The sequence below is a fragment of the Phaseolus vulgaris genome, chromosome 9 (genome assembly GCF_000499845.2).
Source record: "Phaseolus vulgaris cultivar G19833 chromosome 9, P. vulgaris v2.0, whole genome shotgun sequence".
Taxonomy (NCBI): Eukaryota; Viridiplantae; Streptophyta; class Magnoliopsida; order Fabales; family Fabaceae; genus Phaseolus; species Phaseolus vulgaris.
In genome coordinates, this window is record NC_023751.2 from 24,088,201 (window position 1) to 24,110,812 (window position 22,612).

General features: G+C 33.3%; 2 protein-coding genes across 3 annotated transcripts; both read left to right on the forward strand.

Moving 5' to 3' along the window:
- The first annotated feature begins 4,260 nt into the window (after positions 1 to 4,260).
- On the forward strand, positions 4,261 to 10,950 carry LOC137820166 (DEK domain-containing chromatin-associated protein 1-like). Its single transcript, XM_068624034.1, has 11 exons — positions 4,261 to 5,076; positions 5,172 to 5,205; positions 6,074 to 6,153; positions 6,243 to 6,302; positions 6,654 to 6,764; positions 6,850 to 6,930; positions 7,381 to 7,455; positions 9,272 to 9,749; positions 10,044 to 10,141; positions 10,402 to 10,432; positions 10,520 to 10,950. Exons 1-11 carry the CDS (start codon positions 4,606 to 4,608, stop codon positions 10,681 to 10,683), a joined length of 1,683 nt encoding a protein of 560 aa, XP_068480135.1. The 5' UTR covers positions 4,261 to 4,605; the 3' UTR covers positions 10,684 to 10,950.
- A 2,360-nt stretch (positions 10,951 to 13,310) lies between these two features.
- LOC137822885 (omega-hydroxypalmitate O-feruloyl transferase-like) lies at positions 13,311 to 16,849 on the forward strand. Of its 2 annotated transcripts, none has more exons than XM_068627902.1 (3): positions 13,311 to 13,439; positions 13,646 to 14,103; positions 15,824 to 16,849. In XM_068627902.1, the coding sequence occupies exons 2-3, from the start codon at positions 13,663 to 13,665 to the stop codon at positions 16,685 to 16,687; spliced, it is 1,305 nt and encodes a 434-aa protein (XP_068484003.1). In that variant the 5' UTR covers positions 13,311 to 13,439; positions 13,646 to 13,662; the 3' UTR covers positions 16,688 to 16,849. The 2 variants fall into 2 exon arrangements, with proteins under 2 accessions (XP_068484003.1, XP_068484004.1); XM_068627903.1 differs by having other exon boundaries at positions 13,350 to 13,439; positions 13,678 to 14,103.
- The last annotated feature ends 5,763 nt before the right edge of the window (positions 16,850 to 22,612 follow it).

Consider the following 22,612-nt stretch of genomic DNA (forward strand, 5'->3'; position numbering starts at 1 on the left):
TTATTAGTTGCTTTCTTATTTATTGTGTATAGGATTTATTGTGTATAGGATGGAAGACCCTAGAGTAAATGACCATAGAGAATACATGAAAGTGAGATTAAGCTAAGTTTAGAAGGGTCAAATTTTAGTTTGTATAAATGCTTATAGTAAAATAAAATTTAATTGAGTTTGTAATTGTTAAATAAATTGAGTCATACGTTTGGGTCAAGTAGACTATAGTTTTTTATCTTGTATTTTGACTTAGGGTAAATTAGGGTTAAAGTCAAGGTTCTAAACCTACTAAGGGTTTCATTTGTGCTTCCTTTGGCGTAAAGAAAACCATATGTCGGTCTTGTGATGTTGTTTGCGCACCAGGGAGGGTTGGACAACTAGGAGGACACATGGAAAACATGGAAGAAGTAAGGGGAGTGTGACTATCCACTTGATACACTCTCATTTGCTCTTTTACATCTAGGATTTTTGTTTTGAATTTGAATCTTCTAAATTTGACTCCATTTTGGGCTAACCATGACACTATAAATAAGTGTGCTCAAATCTTGTATTTTTCAATTTGATTGAGAAGAGTTATGGTGTCCACTTTTAACCATAAACACTCTTCTTGAGCTAATATCTTGTGTAACATCCCCTGGACTCCTTACTCACTCTCCTAAACTCAATACGAGGAAGATACTCATCACAGGATTTGTGATTCCCTTTCATGACCGACCTAAGCATAGTTGATAGAGATCTATTTACAACATTTGTTTGTCCATTCATTTGATGATGACAAGAAGTTGAAAAGTTCAACTTAGTTCCTAGCCTTTCCCAAAGAGTTCTCCAAAAATGGCCAACAAATTTAGGATCTCTATCTGAAACTATGGTTTTAGGTAGACCATGAAGTTTACCACTTCTCTAAAAAAGAGCTTGGAGATGTTATTAGCATCACCCACTTTATGACAAGTATAAAATGAGCCATCTTGCTAAACCTATCCACTACCACAAAGATGGAATCAAAACCTCTTTGTGTCCTAGGAAGCCCTAAAATGAAATCCATGTTGATGTCTTCCCATGGAGCACAAACAAGAAGTAAAGGAGTGTAAAGTCCATGAGCATTGTCTTATATTTAGCTTTTAAACATGAAATGCATCTATGACAATGTCTTTGAACTTCTTTTTCTCATGTGGGAGACCAAAAAAATTTCCCTTTTAAAAGATAAAGAGTTTTATCAACTCCAAAATGACCCACGAGACCTCCTTCATGTGACTTTTTAACAAAGAGTTTTTTATGTGTTCCTTGAGGTATACAAAATTTTCCTTCTTTAAACAAATACCCCTTAGAAACATAAAATCCTCCTTGTGCTCTATGTTTACAATTAGTAAACGTAGGTCAAAAATATGAATTTTCTTCATAAAGTTTGGATATGTTTTCAAATCCAAGAAATTGGGCTCCAAGTTTATAAAAGAGGGCATGTCTCTGAGATAGAGCATCTGCCACAATATTTGTATCGCTCTTCTTATATTTGATAACATATGGCAATTGATCTATAAATTCCATCCACGTTGCATGTCTTTTGTTCAACTTATGTTGACCCTTCAAATATTTTAAAAACTCATGATCACTATGAATAACAAATTCTTTTGAAACCAAATAGTTTTCCCAAGTCTACAGGACTATCACAAGTGCATAGTGCTCTTTATCATAGGTGGGGTAATTGAGGGTTGCACCATGTAATTTTTCAGTAAAATATGCTATTGAGTGCCCACCCTACAATAACACTGCATCGATGCCTACTTCTGATGCATCACACTCAAACTCAAAAGTTTTTTAAAAGTTTGGTAAGGATAGAATGGGTTCATTAGTGAGTTGAACTTTCAATATTTGAAAGGCTTACTCATGTTTCTCTATCCAATAGAATGAAGTGTCTTTCTTCACCAACTCGTGGAGTGGTGAAGCTAGGCTTGAGAAGCTGGGAACAAATCTTTTATAAAAGTTGGCTAAACCATGGAAGCTCTTAACATCTCCTACACTCTACGGGATTGGCCACTCTTGAATGGCTTTGTTTTTTCAGGGTCAACATGAACCCCATTTTTTTTAACTATGAAATCTAAAAACACTACACTATCAACACAAAATGTTCATTTATCAACATTTTCAAATAAGTTATTATTCCTATGGACTAACAAGACTCCCTTAAGATGACTTAGGTGAGACTCTAGACTATGACTATACACTAAGATATCATAAAAATAAACTACTACATATTTACGTATACAATCCCTAAGGACATGATTCATAAGCCTCATAAAAGTGAGAGGTCCATTAGTGAGTCCAAAAGGCATCACTAACCACTCATATAGTCCAAACTTGGTCTTTAAAGCAGTTTTCCACTCATCACCCTCTTTGATTCTTATTTGGTGATAACCACTTTTGACATCAATCTTGGAAAATATTGTGGACCCATGCAATTCATCAAGCATATCATCAAGTCTAGGAATTGGATGCCTGTATTTGTGGTGATATTATTAATGGCTCTACAATCATGACATATTCACCGCTTGACAAGTGTCCTCCTCTAATTGGAGACAATCCTCTCCATTCCCATGAAGACAAATGGCCTTTTAGCATTAGTGAGAATCCTTTCCATTGAGGGGATGACATGTGGACCTTCATGCCTTCCTTGCCACTCCATGCTTTTTATTTGCACTTTAGTAATTTATTTGTGCACCCTAGATGGTTTGGAGTTGCATTGGGTCTAAGGAGACCCAATTGTAACTTTAGTTATACTCTTTCTTTTTCTATTAACACCCTACTCAAATTGGCCAAATCATAGCCTAAAGAAATGACCCAAAACATAGTCCAAAGAAATGACCCAAATACAAGTGTAAAATAAATCCTATACTACTTTATACAATGTTTATAAAACTAGAGAAAAAATGGAAGAACAAACAACAACTATTTCTCCCTGAGATGAGAGTCTTCTAAGATTATTTTTCTGTTTCCAATCTTCTTAGCCAAATGTTTTGAGGCATAATGAGTTTTCATTACTTAGGCTCTTTTGGACTCAATCCTTCTCCAACAATTCCTAAAACTAGGTCTCTGTCTCCTTAGTCCCTTCAAGATTAATCTTGTATGCCGATCTATCTTTGAATTTATAATTTAGTTTTTTTTTTAATTTTGAATTTTCTATTTTTTTTTATGTCAAACTAATTATTTTTAATGATATTATTTATTTTAATTATTATATTTTATGTTATATTATTGATTAATAATCTTATATAATATCTTAAGGTAATTTGAAGTGATTCAAAATAAATATAAATAATTAAGTAATATTCAAAGTTTCATTTATTACGTTATTTACGTATCTTAAATAGTATTTAAACTTATCTTATTTAAACGTTAATATAATAATTAATAATTATTATACAGATAAGAATGAATAAATATAAAAAAAAGAAATTATCGAATTAAAAAAATATTTAAGTTAATGTCTTAAAAATACTATAGTTATCGAGAAAAATTGTTTATCCAACATTTTTATAAGAATAAGAAGTTTTCAGTTTAAAAAAATATGACAGACTTAAAAAAAAAACAAAAAAAATATGAATTATACTCATGATTAATTATAGTATCATTATATATTATGTTTTGAAAAATTATGTGTTCTCTCATACATCTAATTTTGTATTTATTAAAATAAGTTATAAATTTATAGTGTTAATATAAATACTTGAATAATAATATTATTTATTTAAATTTTAATATTAGATATAATTATATATAAATAATATAATAAAAATAAAAAATATGGATAAAAGACGTAAAAGGGTCTATATTTATGGTAGTATAAAAAAAATGAACCGGCGCTAGCGGGTTGTCAATTATAAGTTCCCTCTTTTTAATTTTGTTTGGTTTTTGATGAATTGGTCCAAATCTTTTGGGTCCAATATGTTGGTCCAAACTATTCCCTCATTAAATTAGAGACCCATAATTGATTGACCCATTCATGTCTAAAGGCCCACATTATTACTCATGACTGCCAGCCAGGCCATTCAAGTACCTCCATAAGTAGAAAGAGTTGCAAAACAAAGATTCATCATTACATTCGGTCGAAGTACAACAGCCCACAGATTCAACAATAATTCACTAATAATAATAACAACAATAACAATCATAATTTTCCAGTACTGTACAAATCATGAGGTTCTTTTTTATTTTTGTCAAATCTTTATTTATTTATTTATTTATTTTTGTTAAATCTTGATTTATTTATTTTTCATTAAGTCAATAGTAATATAATATTAATAAGTGGTTTTGCCGGGAGAAAAGAAAAAGAAAAAAGTGAGTGTGAGTGAGAGTGAGTGAGAGCGAGAGAGTGGTGAGACCCGCTGGCAAATTTGGTATCAAATTTTGAAAACCACCCCACGCCCACACTTTCACCTTCCAGCGCGCCCTCTCATCCAACACTCCAATTTTCATTTCGTGATTCCCCCTTCTCTCTCTCTCTTTCTCTCTCTCTTCTAATTTCCGTCACAATCAAAAACGATTCTATTCCCCTCCAATTCTAGGGTTTCTCTTCCCGCTAGGGTTCCCAATTCCCTTCTCCTTCTGGTCCCTTCGCACAACATGGCCACAGAAACCCTAGAAGACAACAAGCCTCCCCTCCATGACGATGACGACCTCGTCAAGCCCCAACCCAACCCTGAAATTCCCGACAAAGACGCTTCCGAAGACGCCGCAAAATCCGAGGACGCGAATGTCGAGGAGAAAGACGGAGCTGGCAATCAGGGAGTGGAAGAGGAAGAGGCACCTGAGAAGAAAGAAGAGATCGACGAGGACGAAGACGATGAAGAAGAAGAGGAAGAAGAGGATGACGAAGTGGAAGAGAAAGAGAAGGTCAAGGTTAAGGGACGTAGCAAGGAGACTCCGAATACGACGAAGAAGAGTAAGAAGAATGCTGCGTTGGAGAAGAAGGATCCCGTTACGCCGGCCAGTGAAAGGCCCACGAGGGAGAGGAAGACGGTGGAGCGCTTCTCTGTGCCTTCTCCGGCGAAGTCTGGAAGGTCCTCTGCTAGTAAAGGTTTCACAATCGAGAAGGTATAGTTTTATTTTATTTAATTAACTTTTCATATAATTTATTCGTTTTTTCGGGCTCGTGAGCACTGGAGTGAAGTGTTCTTTTGGGGTTTCAGGGACGTGGCACTCAGCTCAAGGATATCCCAAATGGTGCGTCTCGTTCTTCTTCTTTATTGCTTGTTGTTTGCTCCTTGTTGTGGCATGCCGTCTTGAATGGTTTTAACGAGGCTGCTGAATTTTACTTCCTGATGACTTATGGATCAAGTAATTGTGAATGTAACGAGGCTTCTTGGGATAAGGTCTGGAGTTTCAGCAATTGCGTTTTAAAGATATGTCATAGATTATTACTTGTTGATGGTATTTGCATTGCGGTTCTTTCCCTGTCCACTATGCCTTATATGCTTTGTTGTGTTTTGCAACGATTAGTATGATTCTTGTTATTTATGAATAGCCATATATTTTTTTAGATTCTTTCTCCCTCACCATGGTGTCTTAGAGGCAGGGTAATTTTGTTATTGTAGAGTTTAGGTAGGTCGGACTTGAAAACATGAAGGCAATGATTTCATGTGAGTTGCATTTTGGACACCGTTTTTACATTTAGTGATGTCTGCTTTTATTGCTGAGGCCAGTCTTGATTATGGCCAGAGAGAATACTAACCAACTAAATAATTTCCCCAAAGAGGTCTTCAAAGTTCTCTTAATTGGTTTTGTCGTTCCTTCTCTTTTTATAAACTGTATTTAGTTGTTCTGCGATCTGTACTTGCAAATTTTAAGTGCTAGAAGTGATGTGTCAATTTTTTTTTGCTTTTACTAATAATAAATTCACTCCATTGGTTTCACATGTTCTTGGTGGTTGAAACCCAATGCCACGCTTTTTCCTTTATTATTTAGCAAGCTATATTGGTTTGGTATTGGATTGCATAGAATATTATCGTTGTGCGCAGATTTTGAAATTTGATTGTTTGCCTGGGATTGTCTGTTAGTGTTACCCAATCCAGTTATTTATGAACTGTTTCAGTGGCATTCAAGTTGTCAAAGAGAAAAGCTGATGACAATCTGCATATGCTTCACACTTTACTGTTTGGGAAGAAAGGAAAGGTGATGTACCTTATATTGTTTGTGTTGTTTTTATCACTCAAAGATGCACAAACCCTTTAACATAATTGCTATTGCTTAACGTTTTGCAGGCACACAATTTAAAGAGAAATATTGGCCAGTTTTCTGGTTATGTGTGGACTGAAAATGAGGTATTGTTGGTTAGTTACTGTAGTATCTCTGTCCTCTATTCTAAAGTCTGAGCTATCAAGATGAAGAAGAGTGTTAATAACACACTTTCAAACACTCTTTCTAATACACTTTTTACTATGTGGTAAAATTCATCTTAGACTTGTTAAATAGTGAGAGGGACTTGTATTATTTAAAGGGTTATATATAAGGTTTTCTTCACATTAGTGTTGGCAAGAGTTTGTTGCTGGCATTTCTCTAGAGATGACTCTTAATGGTTTTCTGTTAATGTTATCTTTTCACAAAGAATGAGAGTGTTTGAGTCTGTAATGATCCCCATAGTTTAAAGATCACAGCTGTATAATTCTTGGCAGGATAAACAAAGGACCAAGATAAAGGAGAGGATTGACAAATTTGTTAAAGAAAAATTGTTGTACTTTTGTGATGTTCTTAATATTCAAATAAACAAGGCCAATGCGAAAAAGGTAAGTATTGTTGTAGTGTAATTTCATTTCAAAAGAGAATCTTGGTACTTTTTAAAATTAAGTTATTAAATCAGAATACTTTCAGGAGGAGCTTTCTGCAAAGTTGTTGGAGTTTTTGGAGTCTCCACATGCTACAACTGACATTCTACTTGCTGATATAGAGCAGGTTTATTCTTTGTAGATTATTTTAGTCAATTGACCCTTATACAAATTATCCTTTGCATTATTGTCACATGATTCTACCAGATGAACTATAATTGAAACTGAAAGCATCTCGCACAGTTTTTTTTTTCTTAGTTTGAAATTGTTTTCTAACTAAGTTTCCTAAAATTGACCAAAAATAAGTGTTAGTAACACCTGAAAACAGCACCGTGATTAAATGCTTATCGGGTCCAATCCTTATATTTTTTTAACTTTTCTTGTTATGATGAAAATTTTAATTCAACAGAGGGATCAATGAAAATAATTACTTCCAATGAAGTAAGTGTCCATGGCTGCCTTGTTTTATAGGCTCAATGAATCCTAACCTAGTGTAATATGTTGTTTTTATTTGTTCTAGAATTTTATTTTTATTATAATGTGACTGTCTTTTTAAAATTTGCTTCTATGTTAACAGAAAGGTAAAAAGAGATCCAGAAAGTCAGCCCCTAGCAAATCTCCTGGGGAAGCATCTACAGAGACACCTGCCAAGGTATTTTGTCGTTACCATATACTGAAAGCATTCAAGCTTGCTATATAGCTCTTAATTTTTCAGGTGGCATTTTTGTTGATGAGTCAATATCTTTCTAATTGTGGTTGGTAGTTATCAAAACAATAACGTGATATTTTGACTTTAAATTTGACATTTTCACTATTGTCTCATCCTATCCCATGGTAGTTGAATCGTGAATCGGAGAGCCTATATTTCGAGTCGTGAATCGTTTTGTATCATGAATATAATATCCAGCCACTTCAAAAAGATTGCCTTCACCTCATCTTGAACATTGCAATAGGGGATAACGTCTTTCTTTGTTCCAGCAAGATGATGTTTCATCCTTGCTATTCCACCCTAACATGTATGAGAGCAAAACTTACATTTTATTTGTAATCTATTTGTTGGAAGACTTTCACAGTACTTCCATGTTATGTCTGACTCTCTTTTTGTGATACTCATCTTAATAAATAAATGAAAAAAGCAGCAAAAAACCTCCCTTAAACCTTCCCTGTTAGCTCTTCCTCCACAATAAAAAAAGGTTCTTTCTGCCTCTGATAGCTGGTTTCGTTCGTTGCTGTCGCTGCTGGTTTTGTTCGTTGTCATCGCCGTGAGCTTCGCCGTCGTCGCTGATGTCCTTCGCACCTTCAAGCTTTGTCGTTGCTGTTGGAGAGAAGAAGGACACCATAGTTGTCGTTCGCCGTGGCAGTCGCCGTCACGACTTGGTTGCTATTGGTAGAAGAACATAAAGAAGGGCAAAAACTTTCTAAATGAGTAGGAACGTTTGAAATGTTGCACTTTGTTCTCGGTTTATTTATAAAAGCAATTAAAATTAAAATTAGGGTTTTTATAAAATAATACAAATTAAAATTAGGATTTTTTAAAAGCAAGTTGCGATACTGAATTGTTTCGTATCACGATTCTTGTGACTCGTATCACGATTCACACGATACAGCTACGATACGGTAGCAAAAACGATTATTGCGATTTGTATTGTGGGCACTCAGAATCGTATCATATTGTACGATTCGTATCGTAAATCGTACGATACTTACTACCATGTCCTATCTTATGATTGTGGAGGCCATCTTGTAGTAGATGTCATAGATATTCTTTTACTATTTTGTTGAGGCCATACTTGTCTGTTACTGACCATTTTGGTTGACATTTTCAATTTTTTATTGTGAAGGGAAGACTAGAATTTCATTGACATTAATCTTATTGTTGATTTGATTATATAACCTATAATGACCTTTTTTCATATCTAAAGTACAGAAGCTTTTGATTTTTGAATTGGTTTGACTTTTAAATTTTGAACTTCATGGGTTGCTGTGTGATAATGCTTGTGGTTCAGTGACCGTGGTTTACACATTTTTTATGGAAGTGGAGTTTTTATCTAATTTTAAACTGAAAGTTGAAGCTGTTATTACTGCTGATTTTTCCAGTTATAGATATTTAAAAATAGATTTTCTTCAGTTCAAGCTGCTTTGTGTTTGCTTTTATTGTGGACTGCTAGAATTGGGAAGTGGTTAATGCTTTATTGTCATTTGGTGGTTGTTGCTGAGTTGATCTCCTGGCCTTGTGCCAATTTTGATACCTAGTAGTTTTCTGTATTCTGTCAACTGTGAATGCAAAAATGCCTTCGTTTATTTTCGTCTGGATATGTATATTCTATCCCTGTAGTGTGGATTATTAGTTACAATGTTGGCTTCGTATATTTTGTTGCAAATTTGCTTGGTACTTGATGAGTGAAGCAAATTATATGCTTCATATATGTTATTATTTTAATCAAGTTTGTATATTTTATCTACTCTAGAAGCAAAAACAAACTTCCCAATCTGGGAAAAAGCAAAAGGAGTCTTCTGATGATGATGAAGATAAAGCGGAAATTTCAGATGCAAAAGATGATTCTCAGGATGATGAAGATGTTCCGGCACCAAACAATGAAAGTGATGAAGAGGAAAGTAAATCAGAGGAAGAGGAAGAGAAACCAAAGTCTCGCAAGCGTACTTCCAATAAAGCTGTTAAAGAGAGTTCAGTTGGCAAAACTGGAGATAGAACCTCATCTGTCAAGAAGACCTCTGTGAAAGATGCCAAGAGCATTGAAAAGACTCCTAAAAAAACTTCAAAGAAAACTGTTGCTGAGCATGACAGTGCTTCTACCTCCATATCCAAGCCAAAGCAACCTGCATCCAAGAAACAGAAAACTGCAAGCGAAAAGCAGGATGCTAAGGGGAAGGCTGCAAGCAAAAAACAAACTGACAAATCTTCAAAGGCTTTGGTTAAGGATCAAGGTGAATTGACTATGTTCTCTCTTCACATATGCTTAATATCCTCTGTACTACTTTAATGCTATATGCTATAGAGTATGCTGGTTTCTCACAAGTTAATTTTTAAACTTTCGATTAATTTTGCTTTAGTAATTCTGTCAAAACTGTCTGATGAAATTTTTTCCCTCTTATATTATGTTCTTACATTTAATCAAGTTATACAACTTAATTCTTTAAGTATGGAATTTAATGTTAAGTATGATTGTTTCCTCTTATTTTTAATCCTGTTCACCCATTGCTTTCTGATGTCAACGGTAGGGAAAAGTAAAGGTAATAAGAAGGCCAAGACTGAACCTACTAAGCATGACATGCATGCTGTAGTTGTTGACATTTTGAAGGAAGTAGATTTCAATACTGTAAGTAATACTTCTACAAAACGTTCTAATTTTGGGAGTTTCAGGGCTGTTTCCTATATTGAAAAACTGTTTTTTTAACGCATAAAAATTAAAGTTTGTTTAGTAAGAGTAGTTTTCGAAAATTGTTTTCCGAAGTAATATTTCTTTTTTCTTAAAACCAGAAAACTATATAAGTTGTTTCTGTTTTCTAAAAACACATTCAAACATACCCTTATAATAATATACTTGTTCTTATTTATAATATTTTATACTTGATGCAGGCAACTTTGTCCGATATACTCAGGCAACTTGGTATGTCTTTTTTCTTGGCAGAAATCCTCTTAAATATTAAGGGAATGATACGTTAAACTAAGCTAGTTTGTTACAAAAATTTTATAGGTACCCACTTTGGTATGGATTTAATGCATAGAAAAGCAGAGGTGAAGGATATAATTACAGACGTAATTAATAACATGTCTGATGAGGAAGATGAAGAAGAAGCCGAGAACGATGATGATGATGATGCGGATAAAGATGATGATGGTGATGATGATGACGCTTGATTTTAGTTGGTCAAATAATATTTGACCTGTGCAGAAATTAGAGGCATGTGGGCATCTAATAGCTAGATTTTATCTTCATAATTCTCCGGTCAGCTGTCACTGCGGATAAGTTAAGGTAGATATTTGGTTTGAGTTGTGACCTTTTCCATTACAGATGCTCTAAATTAGGTTTGTATTTTGTACCATAGATTTAACCCGCTCCTCTGTATTACTGATGTGACCTCTATTTCTCATATTGAATAGTTTGTTTTTTCGCTGGCCTGTAAACATTATTGCCTCCTAATTTAGATAATTGTTCTTTCTTTTATTTGTTAAAACTAGAAAAATAGATTGTTGATCTTTGAAATTGAGGTTATTTTCTTGCTTTTATATATTTAGGCATCTTACTCCTTGTATTGTCACGATTTCCATTCTGGTTTGAATTGGGGATTAACATTTAATTGTTGGTAGGGCAAACAGGTCTCCTTAATTCGTCTGCGTTGTTATAAGTTTGACTTATGCAATAAGCGACAAATGCTTTGGTGAATCCGTTGAACATGTTTGATCAATTTCTTTAGGATTTATAAAGCAGTTCAGGGCTTTTGAGTGGGGGAAGTAACTCCCTGAAAAGTGATGACGCTGAAGGGTGTAGACTGGCTATCGCTCCAAATTGTCACACCTAGGGAAGATCATTTGTTGTTTGACGTTTGGTAGTTACGAGGGTGGTTTTAGATGCACCACCATCTGCCATTGCTGTCTGTGCCCATCCTTACGATGAAGATAATGACTAATTTTAAAAATAGGTAAAAAAAATAAGATTGGAAAATTATTTTAATGGGCTGTTTGTATCCGTGGATCGGTGAGTAACGGTGAGTAAAGGGAGCAATAAAAATTGGAAAAAAAGAAAAGAAATGGGTTAAAGCACGAAAAATAATGGAGTATTTTTGTTAAAGCTTTCCTTACTTTATGAATCGATTTGCAAAGAAAATTGATTATATATATATATATATATATGTTTTTTTATAAAATTAATAAATTATATACTGATTATATATACAAATTATTATAATTATTAATATGTATTTTTATTAATATTTAATATTAATATTTTAATTTGAATTTATTTTAATTCTAATTTATATTTCTAAATTCTTTTATAATAAATTATTTTATAAGTTTTTAAAATTTATTATATTTATCAAATTTGTAAACTCACGATTTTATACATTTTTAAAAAATTAAAAAATCTCTCACAATTATTAAATTTCTTCTACCACATTCCAATTCAAACAATTTCAATTTTTTCTCAAATCAAAATCTAAATACACCATAATAATAATAGATGGAAAAATGAACAGTCATCCTGATTATAAAAAATTAAATTTATAAAAGTATGTTGATACCTTCTATCAATTGAACAGCTTGTTTTTTTATAGCATAATACGTACATATCGGTTAATTTAATTTTAAAAAAATGAATGAAATAGTAATATAATGTCAGTCTCTCAATCGGATGTGGCCCGTAGAAGACATAATATGAAATGTTTATGCAAAAATCTAGAGTCCATGTCGTGTTAATATTAACAATGTTACATCCATGCGCATACTTTATCCTTCCTACAAATTTCTGTTGAATATGATTCAACTAACTGGGTTAGCTATGGATTTTATATATATATTTCTTGCTTTCCACGCATTGCGTTAGTATTTATCTTCAAGCTATGAAGTGAAATTCTAACAGAAAAATTAGAGGTAAAAAAATGATAGAAAACATCTAGGGGTACTATAAATTTAAAGGTTAATTTAATAATAAAAACTTTTTAATATGAATAAACCATTATATTGAGCTTTGATTTAAATTTTGTTACTCTAAATAGGAAAAATCGGGGAGTAATGTTCTGATAGGGTTTGCAAGGACGGAATTTTCACGTGGTAGTTGATGCGTGGAATTTTTCTTCAGTTTAACTTTGTGGTATGAATTTCTCTGCCTTTCGATTACTCGATCACTTGGTGGCAGGTACCTACAAGAACAATTCGACGTTTAAGTTAATTTTGGTCCTAGTGAATATGTTAATTATGGGTTGAATTTCTCATAGCTTGTGCCTTAAGAATGCATTTCTATTTATAGTGATGATTCTTGAGTTTGATCGGTACAAACGATTAGGCTGATCCAGAATGACCCAATTCTCCTAAAAATGGTGATCATGATGATGATCGTGGTGATGATGATAATAATAATAACAATAATGATAGTATTAGTAATAATAATAAGAATATTAATAGTAATAATAATTCTAATAATAAGAATAATAATTTTTGTTGTTTGTTTTAAGATTCCTTAGATGATACGACTTTATTTTTATGGGTTTATCATGGGTTAATTTTTATCTGCTAAATTATTATTCTCTAAACTGACTTTTGGTACTAGGGTACAAGCTTCAAAAACAATTCCACCACCCAACTTCATCAAGGTCCTTGATAACTTATCCTTTATGCGGGCCTCTGGCTGCTGGTATAGTGTTATTTTCAATTTGGTTTTCTACCTGCTATATAGCTAAACCTTTATACATGCATTAATTTGCACCTATAAATTACCCGAAAATAGTCTGGGTAATTAATCTGTCTCTATCAAGTTGCTACATTTTGTTAACCAAACGAAATGTTTGTCAAAACTTTTAGCTCACTTCATGTTATATAACTTCTCCAACCCCACATGTGCTCTCAGACCCTCACTCATCTTTCTCGCCTCAAAACTTCTCGTGCTCAACCTTGTTCAGGTAAGTAAAAGACTGAGTGTGTCATGTGCCTTCTTTACCAATTTCTTGTTAACTAGGGCTTTTTTTTCTTAATTTTTTCCAACATTTTTCATCAGCTTGAATTGAAACATTATTCTGGCAATATTTTTCATCATTTATATTGTCATCACATATATATAAACGTTGCCAGAAACAATCTCTCACTATTAATTTAATACTGTTCAAAGGTTAACTGATATACGTGATGGCCAAAACGGAGATGTCTAGAACTGAACTGCACGTAAAGCAAGGAGAACCAACGCGAGTTCAGCCTGCAGAGGAAACAAAAAAGGGACTCTACTTCCTTTCAAACCTTGACCAGAACATTGCTGTTCCAGTGCGCACGGTTTATTGCTTCAAATCTGCTTACAGAGCAAACGATAATGCTGCACAAGTTATCAAGGATTCCTTGTCCAAGATTCTTGTCCCTTATTACCCCATGGCAGGCACGTTGACTATAAGCTCGGAAGGGAAGTTGATAGTGCAAAATCCTGGGGAGGGTGCAGTGTTGGTTGAGGCTGAAGCAAATTGTGACATTGAAGAGATAGGAGACTTGACAAAACCAGACCCTCAAACTCTTGGGAAACTGGTTTACAATGTTCCTGCTGCTCAAAACATTCTTGAGATGCCTCTTATGACTGTTCAGGTTTGTTATATACTTCGTATCTCTCAGAAAGATCATGAATGGAAAACAAAATACTCCCCATTATAAACGTTAACACAAAAGTTGTTTTTAAACGTAAAATTTTGAATTTAGTAAAGAAATATGAACAAAAAATATTTATGATATACGCATATGTCAGGGTTGTACATGAGTTGATTAGATTGAAAATATTAAAAATAATCTCATTTGATTAAAGTAGCACACTTTTTTTTTATAGAAATTTATTTGAATTTTAAAATCAAAAGAATAATATTAAATTAAATAAAAAATTTAAATTCAGGACTAAATAAACAAAATCTTATAGTTTTGGTAATAGAAGCTTTACGTCTGGGCCTACCCATTAAACTAAGTGAAATGAATTAAATTCCATTGCATTACTAATTTAAAAAAAAGTGTGATGGTGAATATGTTAAAAAACTATTTTAGAATTAAATTTTTTAAGTTTATATTTTTAATTTAAATTTATGAAGCTAAAGTCTTTTAAAAAAGATTGAGAATGACTTGAGAACAAGCACCTGAAGAACTTAAAATTTTCTACAATCCCAACCATTCAGTTAACTATGTATGAAATAAGTCTTGAAGAGTGGTTATCTCTTCACTATCAAACTTTGAATTTTTTACACTTAAAAAAATCATTAAATATAAACTAATTTTAGAAATAAAAAATAATTAGTTACTAAATAATTGGTAGTTAAAACTTTTGTAGTTAATTAGATACCAATTTAGAAACTATTTAACAATAATAAAAACTAATTTAGAAATTAAAATTTTTTTAGTCTTTAAAATTATATCTAATTTAGTTACTATAACAACTAATTATTTTTAGTCTTTAAAATTAATTTCTATTTCATGATTTTCTTGTAGTGTTATTTATAAATTTACACATGACATATAACAAATTGTTGTTATTTTTTTAACAAGACACTAATAGGATAACTTGTAAATGAATCTTGACTTTAGTATAAACTAAAAATAACTTCATTTAAAGTATAAAAAAAACATAAATTAAAAGTAGTATGGGTCTAACACAACTTATCCTCTCACACACAAAAATTGTATCATGTTTATGGGATTTTATTTTGACAAATATATACTACGATCTCTTTACAAAGAAATTGTGTTATATTAGCACAATTAGTTTATCGATATATTTCTAAAATAATATCCATTTTGATAATATTTTCTTAAAATTGCAGGCTATTGGTTGAAAAAACATTGTTTCCATGCTAATGGTGGAAATAAACCATATTCCAATAATTCATATTCTCTCCATCATTATATATGTCCATTTTGGAACAATTCAACTTATTCAACAATTCAAAAAACTTAACTTCGAATTTCACGTACTACAGGTCTAACATGAATAATAATTAAAATTGTCAATGTCAATAATAATCCTAAAAATAACAAATAATATTTATAAATAATAAATAATAATTAAAAATAATAAAAAAGATTAAAAATAAAATATGTTTTATGTACGTAAATTTATTTGAGGAGAGTATTATAATCTTAACATAAAGTGCTATAATGGTCTATTTTATATTTCATACGAATTGGAACATATTATAATTACAAATATTTTTCTCGAGATTTTTTTTTCTTTCTTTCAATTATAATGCAAGGTAAAATTCATTTTATTTACTTTGTTGACTCATTTAATGATATTTATGTAAGAGATGGTAAAGATTGTAAGTTCCAGGTGACAAAATTCAAATGCGGAGGTTTTACACTGGGGCTTTGCATGAACCACTGCATGAAAGATGGACTATGTGCCATGGAGTTTGTGAATGCATGGAGTGAGACAGCTCGAGGTTTAGAGTTAAAGATCGCACCTTTTCTTGATAGAACCATAATCAAAGCACGTGATCCTCCCAAAGTAGAGTTCAAACACAACGAATTTGCCGAAATAAAAGATGTATCAAACACTAAAAAGCTTTACGAGGAAGAAACCATGCTCTATAGATCCTTCTTCTTTGATCCCGAGAAGCTCGATCTGCTTAAGAAAAAAGCCACAGAAGACGGAGTTTTGAGCAAGTGCTCCACTTTTGAAGCACTCTCAGCGTTTGTATGGAGGGCTCGAACTGCAGCATTAAGGATGCAACCTGATCAACAAACAAAGCTTCTCTTTGCAGTTGATGGAAGGTCAAGATTCGTTCCCCCAATACCAGAAGGGTACTTTGGCAATGCAATTGTGTTGACAAATTCGTTGTGTGAGGCTGGGGAGTTATTGAAGAACCCTTTGTCATATTCCGTGGGATTGATTCAGAAGGCCATTGACATGGTCACAGATAGTTACATTAGATCTGCCATTGACTATTTTGAAGTCACAAGAGCTCGCCCTTCTCTAACAGCCACCCTTTTGATCACAACTTGGACTAAGTTGTCTTTCCATACCACAGACTTTGGCTGGGGTGAACCTTTATGTTCTGGCCCTGTGACCCTGCCAGAGAAAGAAGTCGTTTTGTTCTTATCACATGGCCAAGAAAGGAAAAACATAAATGTTCTTCTGGGTTTGCCTAAGTCTGCCATGGAAATATTTGAAGCATTGATGACGCAGGTGTGAACATGCAGCTTAGGGTAGCATAGGTTTAGTATTGAACGGATGAAAAAGACATCCTTAATTAATGAATAATTCTGGCTAATAAGTATGCAGGTCCTGAAATTTGTAATAAAGACATTTGTTTGTTATGGAATCAACGTGAAACAATATTAATTTCCTATGCTACACTCACAACCGTATTATTGAATAATCATAATTCTATATATCCAAATATCCTAAGTAACTCATTTGAACTCTGTATCTCTTAACACTTATAACACATAATACTTGTATAAGCAAAGTAGATTTAAATAATATCTATAATTGATTGTCCAATTGCTGATGTGTCAGTTGATCAGTGTTGACCTGCATTGGTACTTATTTTATAAACCAACAACCAAACCAGCATATTCTTTCCTTATTTATCTTCACAAATAGAGTAAGAGATTATAAAAATAGTTTAACAATATAGAATTGTTCAGCAAAATAAAGCATACAAATATATAAAATTGTTCATCTTAAACCCAACAAATTTAAAAGACATAAGACATGAGCAGGTCTTCAATCATCTTTCACACACTGGAGTTCAAAGAGCTCATTCTGGACAACTTCAATTTGCTCATCAAGATCCTTAAAACGAGATACACAAAATTCATGATGGCTCCTTTGTTCATCCGCAAAGCTGTTCATTCTACTCAACATCAACCTCTCAAAGGGTGACATGGATGTCATGCGCTCACCCATGTTTCCAGCACTTTGTCCAACTTCATAAGCACCAACACCATCTCCTCCAGCTTCCATTTCAGCATCACCTTCGGTAGCAGCAACATGAGGTTGATCTTCATCCTCATCTTCAGCATGTACACCACTTGATGAGCCAACATGATCACCACCTTTACCAACCCACCTTCCATTAACTTTGGTAAATCCCATCCTACTTAGGGACCCATTATTAAATTCACTTGTAGTCTTCACAAGTTCAGATTGTTCATACTCCATCTACTTCAAAATAATGCAGAAATTTAGTAATCAAAATAGCATAAGGATAGTGATAATCACATAACCTTATAGAGTTCAACATGTGCTCCTTAAAGACATGAATAGCTGATTTTAATCTTGTTCATGATGCAATATATGAACACAAGATCTTCTTCAAACAATATAGAATGGTTTCTTCCCCTAGGAGTCAGCATCCATGTGACAATGAAGGCAATAAACCTTCCATTCAGCTTTAGTACCCCAACAGAAAAATTTCTCACTCTAGAATGAGGATCTTTTAAACAACTCTAGTAGAATTGAATTTTATTGAATTCATCAACAACACCAATGTTACCCTTGTTGATCCTCAGTCCATCATCCTTCAATCCAGTTATTGCAGTCCATACCTCTTGGGTAATCTCCATATCTACTCCCTTCACGTGAGAGCAAATATTGTTACCAACAATTTGGAGATTGGTGTAGAAAACTCTTACCAGATCTGGGTATATGTTCCCATTCATCCCAAGAAATCTCTGTTGAACAAGATGCTTTGATGTCTCCAAATCCAAAAGGAAAGCTTGAAGACCTTGCTGCTGGGTGTGTGTGTTGTCTAGTTGTTTGAAACTTGTTAATTCACTCCTTAAGATGATTCAAGTTCATTTGAATCTTTAACCTTTTGAAAAGATGTGTTTTCTAAAAAGCTGTCAAAAATTCAACAGGTTGTTTTACCTTAGCTGTTTTTGAAAAACTTGGTTGACTTTGCTGTCAAATCAAAACAATCGATTGTTTCGACAAAACAACCGATTGTTTTCCTGCAAACCTTAACAAAATTCTGTAAAGTGGTTTTAATATGTTTTAAATGATCCTAACTAACTTGGATCCTTTATTAAATGCTTTTGACCACTTGGTGGGTCTATATAAAGGTGGTTTTACGCTCCTAATCAAGGAGTAACAGAAAGAGTTTATCAAAACAATTTTTCCAAGATTTGCAAGAGCTTTGGATCATTCTTAAGTGTGTGGAATAGGATTGGGTTGTAATTCTGAACTTTAAGCTTTGTAATACCAGGTGTATTCTACTCCCTTCTTCCATGATTACTGTATTTAAGTATTTGTGTTGCCAAGGAGTGTTGTGTGTTCTTGAGGGGTTCAAGATCAACATTCTTGGTGTGGTTTGCCAAAGGTAGTGTGTTTCTTGAGGGGTTCAAGGTCACTACTTTGGTGTTGGTGTGTGTAATCTGGTTTTGATTGCATAGTGGAATACCCAGTGGTTTCTGGGAACTGGATGTAGCTCTTGGTGTAAGAGTGAACCAGTATAAATTGCTTGTGTGCTTATCTCTTTCCCTTATTTCTCATATATCTATTTTTAAGCTGTTTTTATTAACTGCTGATAAAAACAACCGATTGTTTTTCTGATATCATCTTAAAACAATTTTGGGTATTTGTTTCCTTGATTCTTTTCTCTGTAATTCAGCATTGATTTTCATTATACCTTCAAAGTTTGCAAAAATTCCTCTTAAACAATTCACACCCCCTCTCGTTTAAGGCCATATATTCTAACAATTGGCATCAAGAGCTTGGCTCTTGAAAGATATTCAAGTTTTGATCCTAAATCTTTTTAAAATGGCTGAAAAGTTTTCTTTTGGGGAAGGTGCATGTTTAAACAAACCATCTTTGTTCTGTGGTATGAAATATGATTTGTGGTGCATAAGAATGAAATTCTTTGTTGAATTTATAGATAGAAAAATCTGGAATGTTATTACAAATAGCCATCTCATGCCTATATCTGAAAATGTTTCTTCTGAAAGAGAACATCTTGATTGTGTAGCTATGAACACATTGTATCTGCACTTGATTCTAATGAATTGCTCAAGGTTTCAGAATGTAGTTCTGCCAAAGAAATGTGGAATACCCTTGAAGAGTATCAGAAGAATCCAAGGAGTGCCTTGATGGACAAAGAAGAATCTTGATCAAGTCAAGCTGCTAGAAATAAATCTGTCAAGACTCAAGTGATGAGAGTGAAGAGGAAACATTTAGCTTGTTGTTTAAGAAATTCAGCAAGTTCCTAAAGAAGAGAAACATCAAAAGTGATTCATCCAACAAGTATGATAACAAGAAACCTATTGAGTTTAACACTAACAAATATGCATGCTTTGGATGTGGTGAACAGGGTCATATTAAAACTGAATGTCCCAACAAAGAGAGGAAAAACTTCAAGAAGCATGAGAAGAAAGGAAAATCAAGAAGAGCTTACAATGGTGACTCATCAAGCTCCTCTTCAAGTGATGAAGAAGAAGCAAATTTATGTCTAATGACAAAAGAAGAAAGTGACACAAGCAGTGTAAGTTCAAGCTCTTCCATTAATGTTAAAAATTTTAGCCAACTTCTTGAGGCTTTCAATGAGACTCATGAAGAAGCTAATAGGTTGGCCCTTTTAAATAAACGGTTGAAAGGTTTAAACAACTCATTGGAAAATAGAGTCAAGATCTTGGAAGAAGAGTTGAACAATTCAAAAACTGATTTTGAAAATTTGGAAATGATTTACCAAAACTCTTCTTGTAAGTGTGTTGATTCAAGTTTTTGTGAAAATTGTGAATCTCTTCAAAAGAAGGTTCACTATCTTTTAAAAACCATGGACAAGTTTTCCAAAGGCCAATCCAATCTTGAAATTGTTCTTGCTTCTCAAAAATGTGTTTTTGGCAAGGCTGGGTTGGGCTTTAATCCAAACAGCAATAACAGATCTGTTTCAAAACCCTTTTCAAGTTTCTTTGAAAAACAAACGGTTGAAATTTGTCATTACTGCATGAAAAGGGGCCACACTATTAGATTCTGCAGAGTCAGAAGGTTTTATGTTCCTAAAGGTATTTTGAAATGGGTTCCTAAGGTTCTTACTAACATCATTGGACCCAAATTCATAAGGGGACCAAATCTTGCTTCTTAATCTTTTCTTGTAGGTATCCTTGGCAGCCAATAATCATTTTTGGACTTGAAGAATGACTGCTAAAGGGAAGTATATCAAGAGCAAAGACAATCTTTGTACCTATACTTTGAATTGTATATGTCTTGCAAGGTTCTTTGAATGTCAAGAAACATCCTTGGCACATGCATAGTGTTGATCAAAAGAGAAACTTCAAAGAGAGTATGTGTGTTTTCATTTCTCAATTTATGTAAGTATGCCTTATGATCATATGAACATCTCAAAGTCTTCTTTTTGAGTGAATCTATTGGGGTTCTCTGTGCAAAGGTATGAACAAATTGCATACTGCATTATCATAAATTTAAAAAGTTTTTTTTTTGGTTATGAAAAATGTTCTTTTTGCTGTCACAGAAAAACAACCGATTGTTTTTCCTCTGGCACCTTTGTATAATGTTGCCAAGTTTGCTTATGCATGATTAAACCTATTTCTCTTTTTTCAAATCTTGCTATTGGACAAATATACATTGAGTGTGCCTCAGAATTTGATAATAAAAGTTATCTCCACTTGTTTTCTTGAAAGCTCTATGACATTTTCTATTCTTGAAATGCCAACATTGTTTGTACTGCTGGTCTACTCTATTATCATTCTGATTTCTGCTTTGTACAACCCTTCTCATTGTCTATTTGTAGATCAAATAGGGGGAGAAGTTTATGCTTGATTTGGGTGTATAGTTAGCTTTAAATTTGTGCATTATGTTGTTGCTTCTCTGCACTTGAAAGCACTTGATTACTACAATTTTTCTGGTTTTTCTGCTAATGTTGTATATGCATAAAATTGGTTTGTGTGTGTCTTGTTATCTTGCTGCTATACTTGCTTTGTATATGCATCAATTCTGTGTTACAGGACCTTTCAAGTACAGGTGCTATGATGAAGAATAATCAAAGTGATGCTTATGATTCAAGAGCATACACCTTACTCAAATTCTTGACAAGTCAAAATTCATGACCTATGTAAAGTAAGTTGTATATGTTCATCCTATGATTTTGGCTTCATAAGATCAAATGAGATTCTAAACATGCTTGAGGTAATGCAAAGGTATGAATGTATTTCATTATGCATTTCCCATCAATTTGAAAGATGATTTGCTTTGAAAAATAACATTTTCTTGGTGTCTTAGAAAAACAACCGATTGTTTTCACGAAACAACCGATTGTTTTACCTCTGGAACATTTGAATAAAGCTGTCATGATTTCTTATGCATGATTACAACTGTTTCTTTTCTTTCATAACCCATTATGAGTCAAATATGCATTCTTTGTGCCTTTGAATTAGATCATAAAGAGATATATTCTTTGTTTTCCTTGAAATTCAAAGCTTTTTATGAATGGCAATCACATTGGTGGTCATGAGGTTGATGAATATTTGTGAATGTAATCTTTGGAACATCTGGAAGGTTTGCTCTTAACAGAAGAGAGAATGTGTCTACCAAATCCAACTCTTGAGCAATCATTTGACCAACTTGAAGATGAACTTTTTGAAGTATTCCATTGTTGGGTGCTGCTGGATGAATAAAAGATTGGGGGAGAAATTGTGGTCTCCTTGTTGAAATTTCTGGAGTCTATGGTACTTTGATTTTGCTGCTGTCATAGCTCTGATATGCCATAGATCTTTGCTGCAAATTTGATATGGTATCAAAGATTTGTTGCTGCAATGGTGCTGCTACAACACACAGGTTTTCTGGTTTTTATGATGTTGTTGCTATATGCTGATTTTCAATGCTTGAAATTCTGCTGTTTTTATCCCTTCTTTCATTCTATTTGAGAAAACAAATAAGGGGAGAATGGTGTGGTTTTATGTGTTGTGTTGTTGCTGCTACACTATGGTGTTATCTGCTTTTGTCATGGTTTAAATTCTGTTGTTTCCATGCTCTTATTCACCATAAGTTCTGCTGCACACAGGTCTCATTTTGGCACTGGTTTTTATGGTTATTTGACTGGTTTTTCTGCTTAAAGGCTTATGCAGAAAACTGGTTTTGTGTGCCTTGGTATCCTGCAGG